Here is a 21876-nt window from a genome sequence, read left to right as displayed (position 1 = left end):
TTGCTCCATCTGTTTTCAGTTGGCAGAACTATATAACCAATAATAACAGTGTTGTAAACAAAAAACATTGTTTATTGTTTTAATTATTATTTTTTATTCTAAAAAAATACAAATTTCAAGTGATTTAAAAATTTTTCATTTAAAAAAAGTTTGTTAACTACTTAATTGTAAATATTCTCTAAAAAAAAAATTAAACGTGGTATATTTATAGGTTATGCACTGTTTTTGTTGTTGTTTAAAAATTTTTTAATTTACAATTATTAAAATGCCTAATTACACAAATGACGCGAGGGTAGTATGGAAAATGTTAAACGGACTTTTCGTTATTTATAAACCAGTAAATGTTCCATTATTATTATCAAGAAAAACAATTTGCAAAAATTTATGTGCAGGTTAGTTTTCAATCACAATAATTATTTTTAATAAAATAATTAATTTACTTTACAATTCGAAATTAAATATTGAAATTTCTTTTTTTAATATTCAAGATTTAAATAATATGAAAGTTAGACCACCGGATCCATACGTTTTAATTGAGGGCGAAAGTAATAAACAATTAACTGTATCAGTAAGATCTAGTTATGCAGATAATATTCTTGTTGTTGGTCCACGATATCAGGAGAGTGATATTAGAATAAATTATGCGAATCATTTACAACAAAATAGTTCTGGAATTATTGTTTGTGGATTAAATAATGGCACAAAACTCGCTTATAAATTGAAACAAACAAATTCAACAAGATCTTATAGAATTAAAGGAATTTTAGGACAAGCGACTGATAATTGTTTTATAACAGGACGAATAGTTGAAAAATCAAATTATAAATTTCTCCGAAGATCACACATTGATCGTATTTGTGCTGCAATGCAATCTTCTCATCAAAAAAAAATGTTCGAGTGAGTATTTTTTTTTTAAAGAAAATTAAAAGTTCCCTATAAAAATAATTTGCAAAAAATTATTTTACTTTTTCTTTTTTTTTTTTAGACTTTGTGGAGTTGATATTCAAAGTCAAGCCGCTTATGAATTAGCAGTTAAAGGATTAATTAGACCTGTTGACAATAATGTTCCAATGATATATTCGATAAAATGTGTAAATTTCATTCCCCCAGAATTTACATTAGGTATGTTGAATAGAATTTTGTTTTCTTTAAATAAGAAAAAAAAAAAAAAAATGATTGTCTTTTTTTTTCAGAAATTGTTTGCATTAATGAAGACGAAAAATATTTTACAACTTTAATCAATGAACTTGGAATGGAACTTCGTAGTACAGCGACATGTTCACAAATTCAATGTTTTCAATATGGATTATTTAATTTGAATCATGCTTTATTATCGAAACATTGGAATTTGCAAAATATTATGAAAAATCTCGAAAATTCTGAAAAAATATTAGAAGAAAATCCCCATTTATTAAATCAATATCATCCAAATTTAATACAAAAAGAGGATGTGTCTTTAATTGAAAGTCAAGAACGTCAATATTTATTGGAGAGTAGAGAAAATTAGTTATTTTATTTTTTATACAAAAAGAGTTTTTTTTTTTCTAAAATAAAAATGTTTTCTAAAGTGGAAATAACATTTTCATTAATAATAATTATACTATTTAATTAATAATAAAAACATGATTTTCAAAAAGCACGTTTTTATTTACAATATTAAATGTGAGTTATCTCTCAACATTTAAAATTTTCAAATTTACAATTTTTTGTTTTTAATGATAATTATTGAAATAGCAATATCTATAATACTATAAACTCGTTTCCGAGAAGCAACGAAAAATTAAAAATTTCAAAGCTTGATAAATGACAAATTCATTTGAAGGAAAGAAAAAAAAAAAATTGTTTTAGAAAAATGGAAGAAGGCACCTGTTCTATATCATTTAATGAAAAACACCAAAAAAAAATTATTCAGGGCTTTTGTTTAACGTTGCTCTCGTCTTCTTCATTTGAAAGACCTTTTCTTAAAGATTTAAAGTCCATCAATCAAACTCAGTCTTTAATCTTACGGATAATAACGGTAACTCATTTAGTTTTTTTTATTATTTTCAAGAAAAAATTTCCAATTTCTAATAATTGAAATAATTCCTTGAAAATATTTCTTTAATATCACGCATTCAATAATAAAAGCTCTAAAAAATGCATTATTATTATTATTATTTGTTAATATTTCTCAACTCTTTGTTCTTTTTTCATGTTTGGAAAAATTACTATTTCTATATTGTTCAGGAATATTACATTCCTCTTGACTACTTAAATCTCTGTCCTCTGAATTTCTTTTTCGTTTTTTTGTTTTATTTTTTAATAATCCCTTTTTCTCAATATTATCATTATCATCATCATCATCATAATCAGTTGAATCTGATAAATATCGATTCAATTGTTTTTCATCTGTACTTGAATTTAAATCGCTACGTAATTTTTTTATTAAATCATCAGGACTTTTTGAATCACGATTTATTCGCACAATTTCAGGACTCAATTCACGATGATTTTTAAATAAATTTTCATTATCTTTTTTTCTTGTTATTGTATTTTTTTCCAAAACTTCGGGACTTTTATTCAAAGTTTCAAAAGATTTTTTTCTTCGTAAATTATTGGGACTTTTTCTTAATTTTCCTGGGCTTCTATTTGAATTTTCTAAACTTCTTTTTCTACTACTAGAATTACTGTTTCTCATTCGACGATCCGAACTGTCATAACGATTTCTTGACGATCTTTTTTCAGAACGATTTTCACGACTTCGACTTCTTCTTTTGAGAGGAGGATGATGATGATGATGATGATGTTGACTTGAATCCGAATCGTCAGATCGTTCAATTTGCTTTGATTTTCCGGCTCTTGATTTATTTCTCGACCATTGTTGAAGTTTCATACTTTTTGCAATGACTCGCTTTTGATGATCCAATTGTGGGAAAAGTTCTGGAAAATGGTGGAAAAATTAAAATTTTAAAAACAATTTCTTTATTTAGAAATTATATTTTTTTTTATATATTTAATTTAAAAAATTAATTAAATATAAAGTACAAAAATACCTTCTGAACTTTCCAAAGCTCTTTTAGCAGAATTCATCTCAGCTTCTTGGATACTATGACCCGAAGCTTTGGCTAATCGTCTTTTTTTGAAATAAACCGCAACTGTGTAAACTCTTGTATTTGTTGGTCCTTTACATTCAATGACTCTGATTTGAAAATAAAAAAAAAAGTCATTAAAAATTATTCAAATTTTGTAAATTATGAAATTTTTTTTTCTCCAAAATTTTCCTTACTTATAAACAGGAATATCAGGTTCACCACCATCCATTGTTCTCAAAGTTAAACAACATTGTTGCAATTTACTTTTAGGATCATTCCAATCTTGATTCATAATAAAATCCTGAAGTCGAGGAAAGAAGCAAACATCGCAAAATACTTGACAATAATCAAGTCCCTTGTCAACATAAAGTGAACCCAAAAATGCCTCAAGCAAATCGGCACGATCTTTTGTTTTTAATTCAGCTTTTGGATTTCCATAAAGTGCATATTGCGTCATTCCTAAATCGTCACAAACTACCGCTTGTGTTTTATTATTTACAAGGGAACTTCGCAATAACTGAAATAACATTCCATTAATACAATAATTCAAAAAAAAAAAATAATTAAAATAGTTCAAAAAATAATCAGAAATTAATTACCGATAAATGACCTTCGTGATGTTCTGGAAAATATTTATATAAATATTCCGAAACAATTAATTGTAAAACAGTATCGCCTAAAAATTCTAATCGTTGATTAGAACCAAGTGTTAAATTTGTATAGCCAATACTTCGATCCGTGAAAGCACGCGCCAAAAGACGAATATGATTAAATTCAACACCAATTGATTCCTCGAATAATGTTAATTTCTGAAAAAAAAGGGAACCATTTTTTTAAATTTCTAAAAAATTCTTTTTTTTTTAAATTAAAAACAAACAGAAATACCTGAAGTAATTCAAATCTCTCGATCCATTGCCGATCACCCAATGGCTCCTGTTCCTGTAGTGGATGTTTTGGATAATTAACCCAAATTTGCGTTAAAGTATCCTCATCGTCAGCGCCTGCGCCTCCTTCTTTTTCCGCTTTAAATAATGTCTCACCAAATACACGATCGGCAATATCAATTCCACCATCCAAAAATAATGCACCCATTAATGCTTCAAAACAATTTGCCATTGCGTGTCTTAATTCTAAATCATGACACAAATCACTGCCATGCGCATAGAGCATAAATTTATCTAAATTCAATTTTTTTGCCAACACTGCTAAATGTTGATTTTGTACAATTGCCGCACGATATGTTGCCAAACCACCTTCTTCAAGATCGGGAAACATATGAAATAAATGAATTGACGTAAGAAATTCAACAACAGCATCGCCTAAAAATTCTAAACGTTCATTATGCGCTATTGATGATTCCGTTTCTTTTTTTGCACCAAAACGTGACATTATATTAATTAATGTATTAATTCCACGTTTACGTGTATTCATATAATGAATTCGACGATCACCATATTCAGGTTGACGTATACCACAATTTGTCAATGAATTACGTGCATGATCTGGATTTGTACCAAAATTCTCACGATAACTTGGATGTGTTAATGCCAATTGTAAAAGATAGCGATTTTTAAATTTATAATCAAGTGTCGCTTCTAAATTATCCAATGATTTATGAAAACGTAAATGACAAACAAGAACTGGTATTAACATTCCATGTTGTACCATATCACACATTAATCCAGTTCGATAAAATCCTTCCGATGAGACATCAACAGTAACATCACGTTTCATTTTACTTTGTGTTCGTAATTCTTGAAGTTTATTTTCCTTTGCTTCTAATTTTCTTTTATCTTCAAATGATGGTTTTGGCATGTTCGCCAATAAATGACGAAATTTCACATAATCTCGCCAAGCTTTTTGATAACTGAAATTAATTAATAAATTAATTCATGAGTGTCAAAAAAAAAAGAAATAGAATTGAATAGAAAAATATTTACTCAGCATTTCCTGCGTAGCTAAGTTGAGGTGGCCTAATTCCAAAATGAACAATTTCCGGATAAGCAACAATTCCAGGCGGTTGTTCATTTTGATTTCTATCTAATTGATCAACACGAACGCTGCATGGTTTTTTACCCGGATAAGTAACAACCATTCCTTTCACTTCATCGGCATAATTTTGCCATTTATACTGTGGCATTTCAGCAGTTTGTAAAAGATCTTTAGCATCAATTAATGGTTTACTGCTTTTTATCAAATAATTAAGAACTTCATTCATTGATAAAATTTCCTGTCCATTGTCAGCTAAATCACGTACAAATCGTGGCATAAAATGAAATTGTCCACATCCCGTTTTATCTTGCGCTGATTGTAAATCAAAATCCATCAACTCAAGTATTTCTTTAAAAAAATATTCATCTGAAATTTAAAAATAATTTTCTATTATTATAAAATGATTTTAAAAATTATGATAATAAAATGAAGACTTACGAAAATAATCAAGTTCACGAACAGTGAAATTTTCAGGTAATTTTTCATCAATATAGAGAATTGTATATTCAATATTGAAACGAATAACTTTACATGTTGGCAATTTAACAAGTGGAAAATGTGAAAGCATTGAAAATCCTTCGAATATAAATTCATGTTCATCATGTTTTATAATTGTTGGTGTTTTTGTGAGAAAATTTGTCGGTGGACTTATTGTAATACGATAATGATAGAGTTTATCCGCATTATTTGTATCTAAATTGCATTTATTTATAACACCCTCGCCTGCATATATTCCATGTCTAATTCCAGAACGTCGGGATTTTTCACTACATCTACAAAGTGGACCATCATTCATCTTAAACAAGAAATTATTATTATTTTTTTTACTAGAAAATTATTAATTTATTATATTAAATAAAATATTAATTACCTCTCCGGGATCATTGAACCACATTTCAGGATGTAATCTCTGGGGATGTGATTTTTTAGCCATTAATTCCTCCATTGTTCTATCGTCTTCTTCTAATGAACTGTCACTATCCGATGATGAACTACTGCAAGCTTCGGATTTGTGTTTACATAAACGAGCTCTTGTTTTTCTTGGCGGTGGTTCATATGCCGGCTAAATTAAAGAAAAATTATTAATTAAATTTTAATTTGATAAAAATTAAGATTTTTCTTTCTTTTTATTACCTGTAAAGCTCTGGCGGCTGCTGCGCGTTCTATAAATAATTTCTTGAAAATTTCACACAATTCATTTAATTTTATCGTGGCGCGCATTATTTTTGGATTTTTCTCATCCCTCGAATAATATAAATCGGCAGGTGCTGTTCGTGTCCATATTTTTCTCTCATTCTCAAGAATTCCCTCAGTACCCATTGCACTCAATTCGCCCATTTTTCTCTCAATATCTTTACTCGTTGCACAATAATTTCGTCTGTAATTTATATTTTTATAATTTTATCATTTAAATTAAAATAAAATTTTTTTAAATAATATTAAAGAAAAAAAAATGTTACCTGTATTTTTCTAAAATAAGTTCTCTTTCGGAAAGACATTTTTTTGTCAACAATTTATTTGGAGATGATGAACGAGAAGGTGGTGAATCGTGAGATTTGGATCTTCTTTTTCTTCGACTCTCATTGACACGATCTAAATTTGTTGTCGATGAACGTGAACTATAGGAACCATTTGCACGATGTGATAATCTCTCGTTTCTTCTATCATAAGATCGTTCCCTCGATGATCTTCTTCTTCGCTCATAATTATTATACCTTTCTCTTCGATCGTCCCTTCGATCATCGTATCTCGATCTATAAAATTATCAAAATTAAATTGTAAAATTTTTGCAATTTATTAATATAATAATAATATATTTTTTATTAGATAAAAACAAAGACGAAGATTATTTAGAAAAAAACAAATAATTTATTAACTCAGGAATCAATCAATGATTTTAACTTTTCTAATCAATTTCTTGATAGAAGAATATCAATAGCTACACAAACGTCACTACCACCTTCAGCGCAGAAATTTAATCATGAAAAACAATCAAAAACAAACAAAATTTCGCATAATAGAAAAAAGTTTCCTGATAAAGGATTAAAAATTGAAAAGCCATTCCCAAAGAAAGGACCATATTCTAAAGCAAATGGAAAAAAGAAAAAAGAACTATTAAAATTAATAAATGATTCACAGGAAACTTTGGAAAATCCATTAAAAGTAAAATTAAAAAAATTAAAGCCACATCAAATTCAAAAAAAAAGCTTGAAAGACATTTTTGACAGACAAATCAGTAAATCTTCAACGCTTAATAATCCATTAATTGTCAATAATGTAAAAAAAGATACAGATAAAGAAACAAAAAAAACTTTAATTGATAGGAAATTAAAAGTGAACAAAAATTCAAATTTGCAAAAAAATGATAATTCATTTAAAAAACCATTTGGAAGTCATAGAATAACAATGACGCAACTTTCATTTCTTCAAATGAAACGTCGCGATAAATTACGAGAGCAAAAAGAAAAAAGAGAAGTAGAAAAACAAATTCTTTTAAAAAGAAAGCAGGAATCATTTTTAGAAAATCAAGAAAAAATGAACCAACTATCAGATTCAGAATTTGAGTCCAATGAAAGAATTATCAAAAAAAAAAAATGAAAATCAACAATGAACAACAAATTATTTCTCCAATAAAAAATCACGTAATTAATGAGAAATTTTTCAACAATCCCAAAAAAAGAAGAAACTATTGAAAATCAAAAATTAAAAGAACAATTTTTTCTTTCAAGAAAAAATCATGAAATTGTTGAAAAATATTTGAAAAATCAGGAAAAAAGACCCAATTATTTTGTTTCTTCAGAAGATGAATTTTTTAATCAGCCAAGAATAAATGAACAAATTTTAAAAAATAATCAATTTAATGAACAATTTTTTTCAAATCAAAGACAAAAAAATGAAATTTCTTATTCAAATTATTTTCCTGAGAAAAAAATTAACAACAAATCACAACAACAAATTAATGTTTCTGAAAATAAATTAAATGACGATTTTATGGAACAATTTTTGAAAAATCAAAAAAAACCTACAGTACATTCGGATTTAAAAATTTTCTTTAATGATGAAATTATGAAAAAAATGAAAACCAAACAAGACGAACGTATTACATTAACACAAAAAAATCGTGATGATTTTATGAAAGAATTTTTAAGAAATCAAAAAAAAATTAATGCACTTTCAGAATTAAAATCAAATTTTGAAGATGAAATTTTAAAAAAATTGAAATCCGATGTTGTGAAAAATATCGATGATATTGTGACAAAATTTTGGATAAATAAACAACAAGAAATGAAAAATAATTGTAAAATTTGTCATGAAGAAAAAATTATCAATGTTGATATATTAAGAAAATTAAATAATTGCCAAACAGTCATTAAACATTTAAGAAAAAATGAAAAATACAGATAAAGAAACAAAAAAAACTTTAATTGATAGGAAATTAAAAGTGAAAAAAAATTCAAATTTGCAAAAAAATGATAATTCATTTAAAAAACCATTTGGAAGTCATAGAATAACAATGACGCAACTTTCATTACTTCAAATGAAACGTCGTGATAAATTACGGGAGCAAAAAGAAAAAAGAGAAGTAGAAAAACAAATTCTTTTAAAAAGAAAGCAGGAATCATTTTTAGAAAATCAAGAAAAAATGAACCAACTATCAGATTCAGAATTTGAGTCCAATGAAAGAATTATCAAAAAAAAAAATGAAAATCAACAATGAACAACAAATTATTTCTCCAATAAAAAATCACGTAATTAATGAGAAATTTTTCAACAATCCCAAAGAAATTATTGAAAATCAAAAATTAAAAGAACAATTTTTTCTTTCAAGAAAAAATCATGAAATTGTAAAATTAATCAAAATATGAATTGAATACAAAAAAAAAAAAAAAGAATACCTGGATGATTTAGTTGATCGTGATCTACTCTCAGAACTGTTGGATCTTCTTCGATTATTATCGCGACTATTTGATCGTTTATCGCGTCGCCAATCGGATCTTTTGGTAAATTCATGTCTTGACGAACGTTTATCATCATTTCTCGTCAATTCTTGAGTGTAAATAATTTCATTCGACGTCGATGGTGTACTCCATTTTTTATGATTCATTGATTTTGACCAATTCATTTCCACACGATTTGTATTATTTACATTTATTGAATTTGACGACCAATATGTGTAATTGCAATTTTCTTGAATTATCGACGATCCTGATTGTTGATGAGAATAATTTTGAGGATTCATTTGTTGATAATTAGAGGTTAACGATGAAATATTACCATTTTGAAATGAATTAATATGATTTATATTTGTCGATGGAAATTGTTGATAATTGACAATTTTATTTTCCATATTTGTTGATTGTGGTAAACGATAATTTGGCGGTGGTTGTGTAAAATCGGGAAGTGAAAAATTTTCCATTACCGATGAATAATAATCATGATTTTGTGATAATGTCGATTGTGTTGAAACTGTCTCCGTACTCCAATAATAATTCTGACCACCGTTTATTGTTGGATTTGCCATTTTTGTTAAAAAAAAAGTCGCTTTTATCTATATAGAAAAAAAAATGTTTTAAAGAATAAAAAAAAACCACAATTGTTAGAAAATTATAGGTTTGACCTTTATATAACAAACTCATTTTTGTTGAAAAAAAAAAAATGCAAGAGAGAGATAACAAGAAAGTCGTAATATTTTGACAATATCTGTAATTTATAACCTTTTGTAAATTAAAAACAAAAAAGAAACAATTAACTTTATACAAATTTTATCGAATTAGTAATGACAAATTTACTCTTAAAAATACTTTTTTGTCAACACTACTTACCACATGGATATTTGTTGATACACTTAAAATTGTATTACTTTTTCATTATTATTTCACCTGGATATCGAATATTTTGATAATATTTTATCCATTTCACTATATATATTAAATTAAGATTTTTATATTTTTAGGAGAAAAATCTAACCTCCAAGAAATTTCTGACTTGCGTGAAGTTAGCTTTTACTACCAAATCGATATATATTATATCGAACATACAACGATGCGGAGGAAGTTTAAAGGGCTTAAGGTTATTTACACTGTAACTTTTTCTTGAAGTATTTTTAATTTGTTTAGTTACATAGTAAAAAATGAGCAAATTAAGTTTAAAATATAAAATTCGGATATAGAGCTATGGAAATTGTAACTGTCGGTCAATGTGTATTAGAATTGGTGAGTATTTTCATTTAACTATAGGTATGCAAATTACCTGTTATATTTTTTATTCTTTTTTTGTAAGATTCTAAATGCCCTTGATGTTAAAACAACTGGAATAGCAGTTCGTTTTGACAGTGATAAGAAAAAAATTCAAGTTATTGATAGCGGTGATGGAATACCACCGGATGTATTTTTGAGAATTGGCGAAATTGAAAAAAAGAATGTAAATACAAGAGAAACATGTTATACTCATTCAAGAAAGGGTGAAAGTTTAAAACAAATTATTAATCTTTCACAAATTTGTACTATCATTTCAAAACATGGCGAGACATCGACTTATGAAAAAGTTTTCAAAATCGGAGAAGATCCAACTTTTATTCAAAGTAATTTACTTAATAAAGGAACGGTGGTGACAATTTATGGATATGAAGGATCCGGTTGGGAATCTGCATTACATAGAATTTATTTTGTCGTCACATCATTGGCTTTAATTTACACTGACGTAATATTTTCTTTTTTTTTTTTTAAATTATTTTAATAATCTTTTTTTGACAACTTCGTGTAAAAGAAAATTTTTTTTAGGTTTCATTTACTCTTCAAGATGAAAAAGCGGATAAACTCACTGTTGCAATTAGTAAACCACACGAGCCATACAGTATTTTGAATATTATTTGTCGACAGACAATCTCTTTAAAAACAAGCTGGCATTTAAATAGTCATAATTCATCAGGTTTCAAAATTTGTGGCTATATTGGATTTTTAGAAATGAATTCAATTTTTGTTCGAAATATTTTTATAAATCGAAGACCCGCTAATTGTTTACAAATACAAAAATTAATTCTCGACACAATGAAGGAACTTGGTGATGAATTGAAAATTTCCTCAATGGACAATATTTATTTTGTAATTTTCATTCAATGTTCAGAATTGGATTTTTTATTATCCAGCTATGAAGGTAGAACTTTTGTCATTTTTGAAGAATGGTCAATATTTGCTGACATTGTAAAAAATTGTCTTCTAAATACTCTAAGAATTAATTCTGATAATTTAATTGAACCGGGAAGTAGTTCATTTACAGAAGCTTTTCAACATTACAACTATTGTAAGTTATTGACAATTTAAATTTTTAAATAAAATAATAATATAATATATTTTTTTTCAGACAAAAACAAAGACGAAGATTATTTAGAAAAAACGAATAATTTATTAACTCGGGAATCAATCAATGATTTCAACTTTTCTAATCAATTTCTTGATAGAAGAATATCAATAGCTACACAAACGTCACTACCACCTTCAGCGCAGAAATTTAATCATGAAAAACAATCAAAAACAAACAAAATTTCGCATAATAGAAAAAAGTTTCCTGATAAAGGATTAAAAATTGAAAAGCCATTCCCAAAGAAAGGACCATATTCTAAAGCAAATGGAAAAAAGAAAAAAGAACTATTAAAATTAATAAATGATTCACAGGAAACTTTGGAAAATCCATTAAAAGTAAAATTAAAAAAATTAAAGCCACTTCAAATTCAAAAAAAAAGCTTGAAAGACATTTTTGACAGACAAATCAGTAAATCTTCAACGCTTAATAATCCATTAATTGTCAATAATGTAAAAAAAGATACAGATAAAGAAACAAAAAAAACTTTAATTGATAGGAAATTAAAAGTGAAAAAAAATTCAAATTTGCAAAAAAATGATAATTCATTTAAAAAACCATTTGGAAGTCATAGAATAACAATGACGCAACTTTCATTACTTCAAATGAAACGTCGTGATAAATTACGTGAGCAAAAACAAAAAAGAGAAGTAGAAAAACAAATTCTTTTAAAAAGAAAGCAGGAATCATTTTTAGAAAATCAAGAAAAAATGAACCAACTATCAGATTCAGAATTTGAGTCCAATGAAAGAATTATCAAAAAAATGAAAATCAACAATGATCAAAAAATTATTTCTCCAATAAAAAATCACGTAATTAATGAGAAATTTTTCAACAATCCTAAAGAAGAAATTATTGAAAATCAAAAATTAAAAGAACAATTTTTTCTTTCAAGAAAAAATCATGAAATTGTTGAAAAATATTTGAAAAATCAGGAAAAAAGACCCAATTATTTTGTTTCTTCAGAAGATGAATTTTTTAATCAGCCAAGAATAAATGAACAAATTTTAAAAAATAATCAATTTAATGAACAATTTTTTTCAAATCAAAGACAAAAAAATGAAATTTCTTATTCAAATTATTTTCCTGAGAAAAAAATTAACAACAAATCACAACAACAAATTAATGTTTCTGAAAATAAATTAAATGACAATTTTATGGAACAATTTTTGAAAAATCAAAAAAAACCTACAGTACATTCGGATTTAAAAGTTTTCTTTAATGATGAAATTATGAAAAAAATGAAAACCAAACAAGGCGAACATGTTACATTAACACAAAAAAATCGTGATGATTTTATGAAAGAATTTTTAAGAAATCAAAAAAAAATTAATACACTTTCAGAATTAAAATCAAATTTTGAAGATGAAATTTTAAAAAAATTAAAATCCGATGTTGTGAAAAATATCGATGATATTGTGACAAAATTTTGGATAAATAAACAACAAGAAATGAAAAATAATTGTAAAATTTGTCATGAAGAAAAAATTATCAATGTTGATAAATTAAGAAAATTAAATAATTGCCAAACAGTCATTAAACATTTAAGAAAAAATGAAAAATATTATTTAGACGAAAATATTGATAATGATAATTTTAAACGTTCAATTATCAATAATCAATTTCAATTTGAGAGAAAAAATCAAAATAATTATAAAAAAGATCAGAATTCATTTTTAGAGAAAGAAGAAAAACAAGAAGAAAACTATAATTCAATGGAAAAAGTTATTCATCAACAACAAAATAAAGAGACAAATTATTTTCAACATCCAGAAAATTATCATCAATCAATTAAAATTTTTGACAAAAATGATGATGAATTTTTGATGAATCAAAAAATTGTCACAAATAATAATGAACAAACATCGACTATTTCAAATCAAGAGACTGTTAATCAATTTGTTACAGGTGAGAAAAAAAATTTTTTTTTTAATTAATACAAATATTAAATAATTTTGTATGTGAAAAATAATTGATTTAGAATATTGTAGCCAACTTTCTGAATGGTCTGACTGGAATTACGTCGTCCCAATTTCCAAAAATTATGTTCAATTTTCTGAATCAAAAAAAATAGACAATCATCGTCTTTATTATTTTTTGCCACCGATATTCAATTCCATGTTACGTTTTGGAAAATCACATATTTTATCGGATGCAAATATTCAAAATAATGTGGAAAATGTTTCAACTATTTTTAAACCGCAAATAAAACGTGAGTTTATTATTATTATTATTATTATTATTATTATTATTATATAATTTTTTATAATATAATTTCTTTTATACATTTAAATATAATATTTTGTTTCAGCTGATCAAATTGTTAGTCGTTATCAAAATTTAAATGTAAGACTTTGCATTGTTCCACATCGTAATGAATTTAAATTAAATCGAAAAACATTATATTCCGTTGAAGTGAGTAGAATTTTTTTTCTGTTTTCTAAAAATATAATTAAAAAATAATAATAATAATAAAATGTGTCTTTTTTTTATATATATTTTCTCACAGATCTTAAGACAAATTAATTCCGAATTTATAGCAGCATTAGCAGTTCAAGATAATTCACGATTATTATTAATGATTGATCAACATGCGGCTGATGAAAGAATTCGCTATGAAGATCTTCTTCAAAGTAGATAAAAAATTATTCATAAGAATTTTTTTAAAATATATATATTTTATAATTTTTTATTTTTTAGGCTATAGAATCGAAAAAACAAAACAATACTATTCAATTGTTTTGGATCATCCAATATTGATAAATGATATGGAAGAAAAAAATATTAAATTACTTTTTCTCAATGAAAAGCTAATCGCTAAATTTGGCATTAAATTAAAATTCAGTTCAAATAATTCATTAATGGTGACAAATGTTCCTCGTTGTTTTCTCCGACGAAAAAGTGAATACAGCGAATTTAAATTATTTTGTTCGGTAAAAAATCTTCTTACTGATATTGTCGAGAGTCTTGAAACTACAAATGGCATTTCTATTTTACCAAAATCTATTCATAATTCTGTTGCCTCCGAAGCTTGTCGAGGTAAACAATTAAAAAAAAAAAGAAATTCTGTTTTAAATTTTATTCTATTTTAAAAATTGTTCTAAATTTCCTTTTTTTTCAGGTGCAATCAAATTTGGCGATATATTAACGAATGATCAATGCAATTTATTAATAAAATCGTTGAGAAAAGCTAAAGCTCCAAATCGTTGTGCTCATGGTCGACCGTCAATATTCCCACTATTAGATTTGACTGATCTCAAAAAGAAACAACAAAAATCCCACCAGGTATTTAATTTCAATTTTTTTTTTTTCATTTATTGCCTATAATTTACATAGATTGAATATCACATACATTGGTTTTATTTGCCACAATATTATTAAACAGTTGTCAATTTTTTTAAAAAAAAAGAAAAATCTCATTATTCTGTAACAAAAAAAAAAGTTGATTATTTATTTACTTATAAATTAAAGACTTAAATGTTTCTATTTTTTTTTTTTTTTTACATTATCGCCACTTTTAAAATATGAGTATTTTTTTCTGAAAAATGGACTTTCTTTTTCTTAATTCGAGTTATAAAATAATAGCGATTATTAATGAAAATATTTCTAAATTTCCGGATAGGCGGAAACAAGTATTTCTTTTCCGTAATAATTTACTCGATTAACAATTATTGAAAATTGTGAGCCACCAAGTGAAATTGGACATAAATTATTTGGTCTTGTATAAAAGCAAACGGTATAGAGTGCCATTTCTAATTCAGGTGATGTGCCAACAAAAATTGATGACACTGGTTGTAGGACATTGTTTAATGTCGATCGTAATTTTATAACAGAGGCAGTCTGAAAACAAAAGAAAATATCGTAAATCAATACAAAAAATTAAAATAAGTAAATTAATAGTTTTCTAGGGGGGGAAAAAAAAATTATTATACTTACACTCGCAAGTTTTTTTTCTTGAATATAACCCAAATAATTGAGATTATTTGCCTCTTCTTGTTTGGCGAAATAAATCCAATTGTGAAGGCCAATTATTTCATTATCAAATTGTTCAGCTAAATAGACAGTTTCGAATCCTGAACTTGAGGAATCACCTTCAATTCGTTTAAATTGAGTGAACCAAATTGATTTTAAAATATCTTTATATTCATATTCATCATTTGGAATATATCCTTTGTCAACAAGAAATTTCATTGCTGTTTTAATAACATCTGTTTCAAGAAATTTATCGAGTAATGCAATTTCTTCATCTCTCTCTTGTGGTGTTACATTTTCTTTAGTTTTCACACTTAATTCATAATTATCATGTAATGCAAGAACAGCTTTAATTGTTGGTATTTCGTAGGCTTCTGATTTCACAGACAATAAACTGAAAATAATTTTAATCACTTATTTTATTTATTGAAAATCGAATACAATTTCATAGAAAAATTGTTTTATTTCAGATTTTGAAATTGTGGAATTTGAAAAAAATGTAATAATTAATCAAATTTAGAAATATTTTAAGAATTAAAAAAAAACTTACTGTTCAGGTGCATCATCATTTGTGCTGTCGTCCTTCTTTTGACCCTGTAGATTCACGGTGATGTGATGATTGGCATTGTTTGTGTCTTTTTTGAAAAGATCCTCGGTCAATTGTTGAATATCATGAGCAGAAGTGAGAAAATCTTGAGGCGGTGAATTATTTACACCAGTATTGGAATTTTGATTTGCCGGTGGTGGTGTATTATTATTATTATTATTATTATTTGAAGGAGATGCATTTGAATTAGCTGCGGGAGTTTGTGTCGCTAAAGGGACAGCAGGTTGAGGGGGATTATTTTGATTTTGTGTTACTGTTGCATCAGGAGTGGGTGCTGAACCATTATTATAATAATTATTATAAGTGATTTGTGTATTTGTTGGTACAACACCACTTGGACTCACATGACTACTACTACCACCTGAATGACCATAAATTCCACCAGGTAAAATACGATTAACAGCTGCATTAACACCGGCACTAACACCAGCGTATACAAATGCTTCTTTTGCAATTTGACCAATTCCTGGTTTACTGCTACCTTGAACAATTATTGGTGTACCAACTGATGGATTATAGCCATGACCAGCTGATGAATAACCATTGTGCGGTGGTTGATATGGCTGATAAGGTAAACCATGTGATTGACCATAATTTTGTGGATAATGTCCAGTATTGTAACCTGGTTGATTATAACCACCTTGAGGATGATAACCTCCTGATGAGGGATTATAACCACCTTGTGGATGATATCCTCCTGATGAGGGATTATAGCCACCTTGTGGATGATAACCTCCTGATGAGGGATTATATCCTCCTGATGGATTATATCCACCCGATTGATGAGTTCCCGATGGATAGTAAGGATTCGTTCCATGTTGTTGACCATAAGGATTGCCTGGAAAATAATTTTTCTATTTTTCATTTTCTTTTCAAAAATTGGAAAAATTCTTCTTGAATGGATATTTTTCTTTTTTTTTGAAATTTGCAAAATAGGGATTTTTTTTTGCTGGAAAAAAATGGGATATTTTAATTTAATTTACAGTAAATTAAAATCTAATTAAAACTAATTAAGTACTTGATTGCGTGTGAACTGCAGTAGCTTTTGAGGCCGTATGCTCCGGAGCTGATGGTTTATTATTAACATTCCATCCTACAGGTTGTGATCCTAATTGAAAAAAATTATCCCATTAGTATACATTTTTTTTTCCAAAAAATTTATTTTTTCCTATTCGAGAAAATTCGATTTAAATTTTTATTTCTTTTTCAAAAAAAAAACAATTTTTCCCACTTTTTCAATATTCTACTCATTGCTTCCTTTTTAAATGAATTCCAATACTTTTTAAAAAAATAAAGAAATTGCAAATTTGTTTTTTTCAAATATAATAATCATTATTGTAAAATTTTGTTTGCAGAGGTGTCATGGGTGACGTGTTTGTGGGAGAAACATTATAATTATTATAATTGATTCATGATTGGGCTTTTGATATAACACGATATAGCAAACAAGAATTGAGTTCTAGATTGAAAGATCACTGCCTATTATTTTATGTTGCGCAATGAAATAGAGCCGATATGGTAGCAGATAAATTCGTTTAATATATTACAAAATTGATTTTCATAAATGATCCATTGATGGGAATTGAAGGAAACAAATTTTTTTTTTTTCCCAAAAACAGATTTTTTGCAACTTCAAATAAAGTCTTCATTATTTAGGGAGGTAATAAATTATTAATTAATTTTTAACAATAAATCAATTTAAATAAAATTTTTCTATTTTATAAATTAAATTTAAATTGTTATTAAATTTGATAAATTTGATTAAAATTAATTCGCTTAATATTAATCAAATTTTCATTTTTCAAAAAATTAATAATTTATTAACACCTGAATTTTGAGGAGGTCGCGTTTGAGATACATTGGGTCTTTGTGTTGTCCTTGGTTTGCTTCCATAGCCTCCACTTCCTCTTCGACTTCCTCCACTGCTACTTCTTTTAGCGTTGATTCCATCTATTTTTTGAAATAGAACAAAAATTAATTTTCTTTCTTTTATTTTTTAGAATTCATTCTTTTTGGTGATTGAAAAAACAAAAAATTATTATAATGGAATTTGACATTCGTGATAAGGAAAGAGAAAATGACCTCTATATTTTTATAAACCTTTTGACAGTTGACTTTGGATTGTACCAGTTGTCGACAAGTGAATAATATGTACGTTCAATTTGGCACGATATCATTCACGTAATTTACAAGCTCTTATTATTACGAATATTGTGATACACACATATATATATATGATAGCATCTCCCTTAATTGTAAATGCACTCTAGACCCTTTTTTTTTAACAATTATTTTATTTTACTTTCAAAGGTCATGATCTTGAATTTCCATTTTAAATGGAGAAAAATTTTTAAGGAAATTTAATACAAAAATTTAATATAGATAATTTAATTTGAATTTAATATATAATTGCCGCAATATTTTAAATAATTCATTAAAGTAAAAATTCCGTAAAAAAGAAATTAAAAAAAAAAAAAAATTTGAAAATATATAGTTCATAGATAATTATTGTTAACTACAATACATAATAGAAATCTGAACATTAAGACGTAAATACGTATTTTCAAGGAAATCATATTCCAGATTGTTAATTATTTTACTTAAAATGGAAATTCAAGACCTTAAAGAAATAAGGAAGAGTCATTTTAAAGGTCAATAAACATTTTTGCTGCAAAAAAAAAGCTTCCGGAATAATTTTTAATTGATTTTTATTATAATAATTTTCAATATATTTTAATTTTCTTCAAAAATGAAATTATTTTCTTGAATGAAATTAGTTGAAAGAGAAAATAGTTTTTGTCTATATTGAAACAGAAAACAGTTACTTTTACCGCAATAAAGTCAGCTGCCAAATGATTTCATCAACACTACAAGAAAGTTAATGCAAACAAAAAAAAAACAGTCTTCTAAAAAACATAATATTTTTTGTATTTTTATCGATTAATCGTTAAGTAATTCGTTATAAATAATAAATATTATTTATTATTGTGCAATTTATTTGTAAATAAATAATGTTATTATTTAATGAAAATGAATTAATTAAATAATTAATTTGATTATAAAAATAAATAATGTTATTTTGAAAAATTGAATTTAAAAAAAAAATATATTAGACAAAGTGTTGACAAACGTTTTACAGGTGTTTTAAGTGAGAAAAAGAATATATATATGAAATCAGTGATGCAAGAAAGGATTAATTGTTATAAACTTGCGTAACAAATGACATCCTTGTTTTTGAAAATACTTACCGGAAATGAGGAAAATAATTAGGAGACTGACTAGGGCTAGCCTAAGCTCCATTTTTTTTATATTTATTTTTTTTTTATTTTCAAAAAATAATGAACTTTTTGATATGCTTTAGACGTGATGGTCAATGTGGTACTGAAGGTTTTAAACTCAATGTATATAAACTTGAATACTGAATCAGGAATTCACTAAACTGAGATGGTGAGCGAGTGAATCAAGTGTAGGCTTTCTCTTTTTATTATCAACTTACTGGTTTAGGTTTCCCTTGAACGTTTCCATTGAGTTAACATCTTTTATTATAATATATTTTATATATTATATTCTCTATTCACAATATATTAAAAATATAACACTGAAAATAAATTTTATTCAATTTTCCGCTACGTTGAGTAGGAGGGGGGAATTAATATAATTACGATTGTTATTCTCTTTTTTTTTTTAAATAAATCTCATCATATAACAATTGCAATTACATTTTTCTAATTATATTAATTTTAATAAAATTTTCTTTTTTCTGTTTCAGAATAAATTGAATTTTGCTTCTTTGATGAAAAAAAAGGTAAAAATAATTATATTACAATTATTTGTGTTATGAATCATCAAAAATTAGGAATTAAAATTTTTTTTAAAATTATAAATGTAAATATTTTTTATCATTTTTCTTTGTCATCATTAATTGAATATTAAATTATTACAAATTAGTAATCAATTTTTTTTTCAATTTCAGAAAAAGTTAAGTTCCAGTTTTGTTTATAAAGAAGATGATAAAAAATTCATAAAGAAGAAATGATAAATTCGTCGTACATTTTTTCATAGACCGGAAATATAAAGGTATTTTTTTTTCTTTCTATTTTATATAGTTCGTTATCTATAATTTTATTCTCTATTTGCTGTTATAAATTTGTTTACTTTTCACATGAGAATATTCTCTCTATGTAAAATATTAAGTTTTCCATTGTTATTTTGAATATTGATTAATTATATTATTTTTTTTTTATGATAAAAATGAAATAATAATTTCCTGTATTTAAAATTAATTGAAAAGAATTAATTATAATATAACGTAAATTATTATTATTATTCAATTCTTGTAAATTAAAAATTCAATTAGAATTAAAAAAAAAATATTGTGCAATATAATTACTTAGAACGCTCTCGTTGTGATGACTCAGAATTTGATGTAAATTACGCATTTAATCAAATATGATTCGATCTAGAGTCTATTTTCCTTTTTCTAATAAATTAAATTTATTTTTCTAAACTGTTAAAAAGAAAAATGAGGAAATTTTTTTTCAAATTTAAAATATATTAATTTAAAAATATCAGCAAATATTTCTTTATTTTTTAGAATTAAAAAAATTTAAATCGAATTCTCATATGTAAATTAAATAAAATTATTTAAATTAATTAGAAAATAAATTTTTACCTTTTGGATTGCCTTGATAATATGATCCAAAAGCGCCACCAGTTGAAGGCGAGGATGTTACTATAAAATTTACAAGTTTTGTTATAAATATTCAACTCAAAAATTTAATTTATATATTCATAAAAAAATTATTTTTTTTTAATAATTAAAAATATTACCTGATCCTCTATTGCCAGTATTACTGGATGTTCCTTTTGAACCGGAATTACTACCAAACCATCCTCTTCCGCTACTACCACCACGACTACTTCCACCTCCTCTACGTCCTCCACCCCCAAGTCTTACACCTCTTGTGTCCTCTGAAATTGTTTTATTTTTCATACAATTTAAAAAAAGGGCATTTTATTTTTTGTATTATTTTTTTAAAAAATACTAAAAACTTTTTACTTAAATTATTTTTTTATATAATTGTTTATATAATTAAGAAAAAATAAACAAATGACAATGTTTTTTTAAATTACAAATATACGAGAAATTTGAATTATGACGATGACATAGATGACGAATTTAAGTAAATTCCACGCCACGTAATAAAAATTTAACTGTATTTAAAATTTCTATCATTTTTTTTCTTTTCTATTCGAAAATGTATACTAAAATTATTTTTTTTCATTATTTAATTTTCACAAAAGAAACTTAAATATAAAAAAAAAATTTTCATTTATGTAATGTTTTTCAATTTTTTATATTTAAATATTACTGCTAACAAAATCAAAATATTTTATTCAAATTGTCAAAATAAATTCTCAGAAAAAAAAATTCCACATTATTAATTAAGATATTTTTTTTTAATGTTTGAAAAAAAATATTAATTCTATTGAAAAAAAAAAAAATTATTACTTACGTAGCGAGAAAATAATAAGAAAGAGAAATAAAAGCACTTTTAACTCCATGATCGAAGAGAACGAACTGTCTCGTTCAATCTTAAATGACAAACTGGCACGGCTGTCTCTTAACGAGAAAGATTATGGAACTGACAAATAGATATTTCACTATACTAATGTGTTTATCATTATAAGAAATTGAAGACAGAAAAGAATACTTTTATTATAAACATTTATCTATACTTCTTGGGATTTTCGCATAATTAGTTATACCACGACAGTGCAGAGTGAATAATGAGCTAATAATCATGACGTTTTCACCGATAAAGCTGTTTATAAACACATTAACAAAAATTATTTTTAGGAACTATTTTAAATATT

The 21876-nt window shown here is 25.7% G+C and overlaps 4 protein-coding genes across 15 annotated transcripts; 2 read left to right on the top strand and 2 right to left on the bottom strand.

The window, feature by feature from the left end:
• The first annotated feature begins 14 nt into the window (after positions 1-14).
• LOC127277267 (pseudouridylate synthase TRUB2, mitochondrial) lies at positions 15-1636 on the top strand. The gene is made up of 4 exons (XM_051298244.1): positions 15-392; positions 489-897; positions 986-1122; positions 1194-1636. The coding sequence occupies exons 1-4, from the start codon at positions 266-268 to the stop codon at positions 1505-1507; spliced, it is 987 nt and encodes a 328-aa protein (XP_051154201.1). The 5' UTR covers positions 15-265; the 3' UTR covers positions 1508-1636.
• A 389-nt stretch (positions 1637-2025) lies between these two features.
• LOC127277260 (ribonuclease 3) lies at positions 2026-10063 on the bottom strand. The gene is made up of 12 exons (XM_051298229.1): positions 9887-10063; positions 8960-9612; positions 6524-6817; positions 6198-6441; positions 5935-6126; positions 5502-5859; positions 5012-5429; positions 3957-4938; positions 3671-3880; positions 3266-3588; positions 3033-3178; positions 2026-2919 (listed from the first exon to the last, which is right to left on the bottom strand). Exons 2-12 carry the CDS (start codon positions 9583-9585, stop codon positions 2171-2173), a joined length of 4542 nt encoding a protein of 1513 aa, XP_051154186.1. The 5' UTR covers positions 9586-9612; positions 9887-10063; the 3' UTR covers positions 2026-2170.
• Positions 10064-10077: 14 nt separating this feature from the next.
• On the top strand, positions 10078-20665 carry LOC127277263 (DNA mismatch repair protein Mlh3-like). Of its 4 annotated transcripts, XR_007842348.1 has the most exons (12): positions 10102-10276; positions 10344-10763; positions 10844-11363; positions 11424-13328; positions 13402-13632; positions 13732-13835; positions 13930-14053; positions 14121-14459; positions 14542-14705; positions 18000-18150; positions 19769-19804; positions 19973-20066. XR_007842348.1 is itself a non-coding variant. In XM_051298231.1 (11 exons), the coding sequence occupies exons 1-11, from the start codon at positions 10238-10240 to the stop codon at positions 20033-20035; spliced, it is 3945 nt and encodes a 1314-aa protein (XP_051154188.1). In that variant the 5' UTR covers positions 10103-10237; the 3' UTR covers positions 20036-20665. The 4 variants fall into 4 exon arrangements, 2 of the variants coding, with proteins under 2 accessions (XP_051154189.1, XP_051154188.1); XM_051298231.1 differs by lacking the exon at positions 18000-18150 and having other exon boundaries at positions 10103-10276; positions 19973-20665; XM_051298232.1 differs by lacking the exons at positions 19769-19804; positions 19973-20066 and having other exon boundaries at positions 18000-18791.
• Positions 14709-21725, bottom strand: LOC127277265 (endoribonuclease CG2145-like). Of its 9 annotated transcripts, XM_051298236.1 has the most exons (9): positions 21516-21719; positions 20830-20970; positions 20672-20731; positions 17827-17949; positions 17018-17107; positions 16718-16837; positions 15943-16678; positions 15357-15786; positions 14709-15260 (listed from the first exon to the last, which is right to left on the bottom strand). In XM_051298236.1, the coding sequence occupies exons 1-9, from the start codon at positions 21562-21564 to the stop codon at positions 15027-15029; spliced, it is 1983 nt and encodes a 660-aa protein (XP_051154193.1). In that variant the 5' UTR covers positions 21565-21719; the 3' UTR covers positions 14709-15026. The 9 variants fall into 9 exon arrangements, with proteins under 9 accessions (XP_051154193.1, XP_051154196.1, XP_051154192.1 ...); XM_051298239.1 differs by lacking the exon at positions 17018-17107 and having other exon boundaries at positions 21516-21725; XM_051298235.1 differs by having other exon boundaries at positions 15943-16837; positions 21516-21718.
• Between the last annotated feature and the right edge of the window lie 151 nt (positions 21726-21876).

The sequence above is a fragment of the Leptopilina boulardi genome, unplaced genomic scaffold, assembly GCF_019393585.1.
Source record: "Leptopilina boulardi isolate dan_hultmark-lab unplaced genomic scaffold, ZJU_Lbou_2.1 LbouV2_165, whole genome shotgun sequence".
NCBI lineage: Eukaryota > Metazoa > Arthropoda > Insecta > Hymenoptera > Figitidae > Leptopilina > Leptopilina boulardi.
The sequence above is the reverse complement of the archived record's forward strand: the minus strand, read 5'-3'. Positions and strand labels throughout refer to the sequence as shown.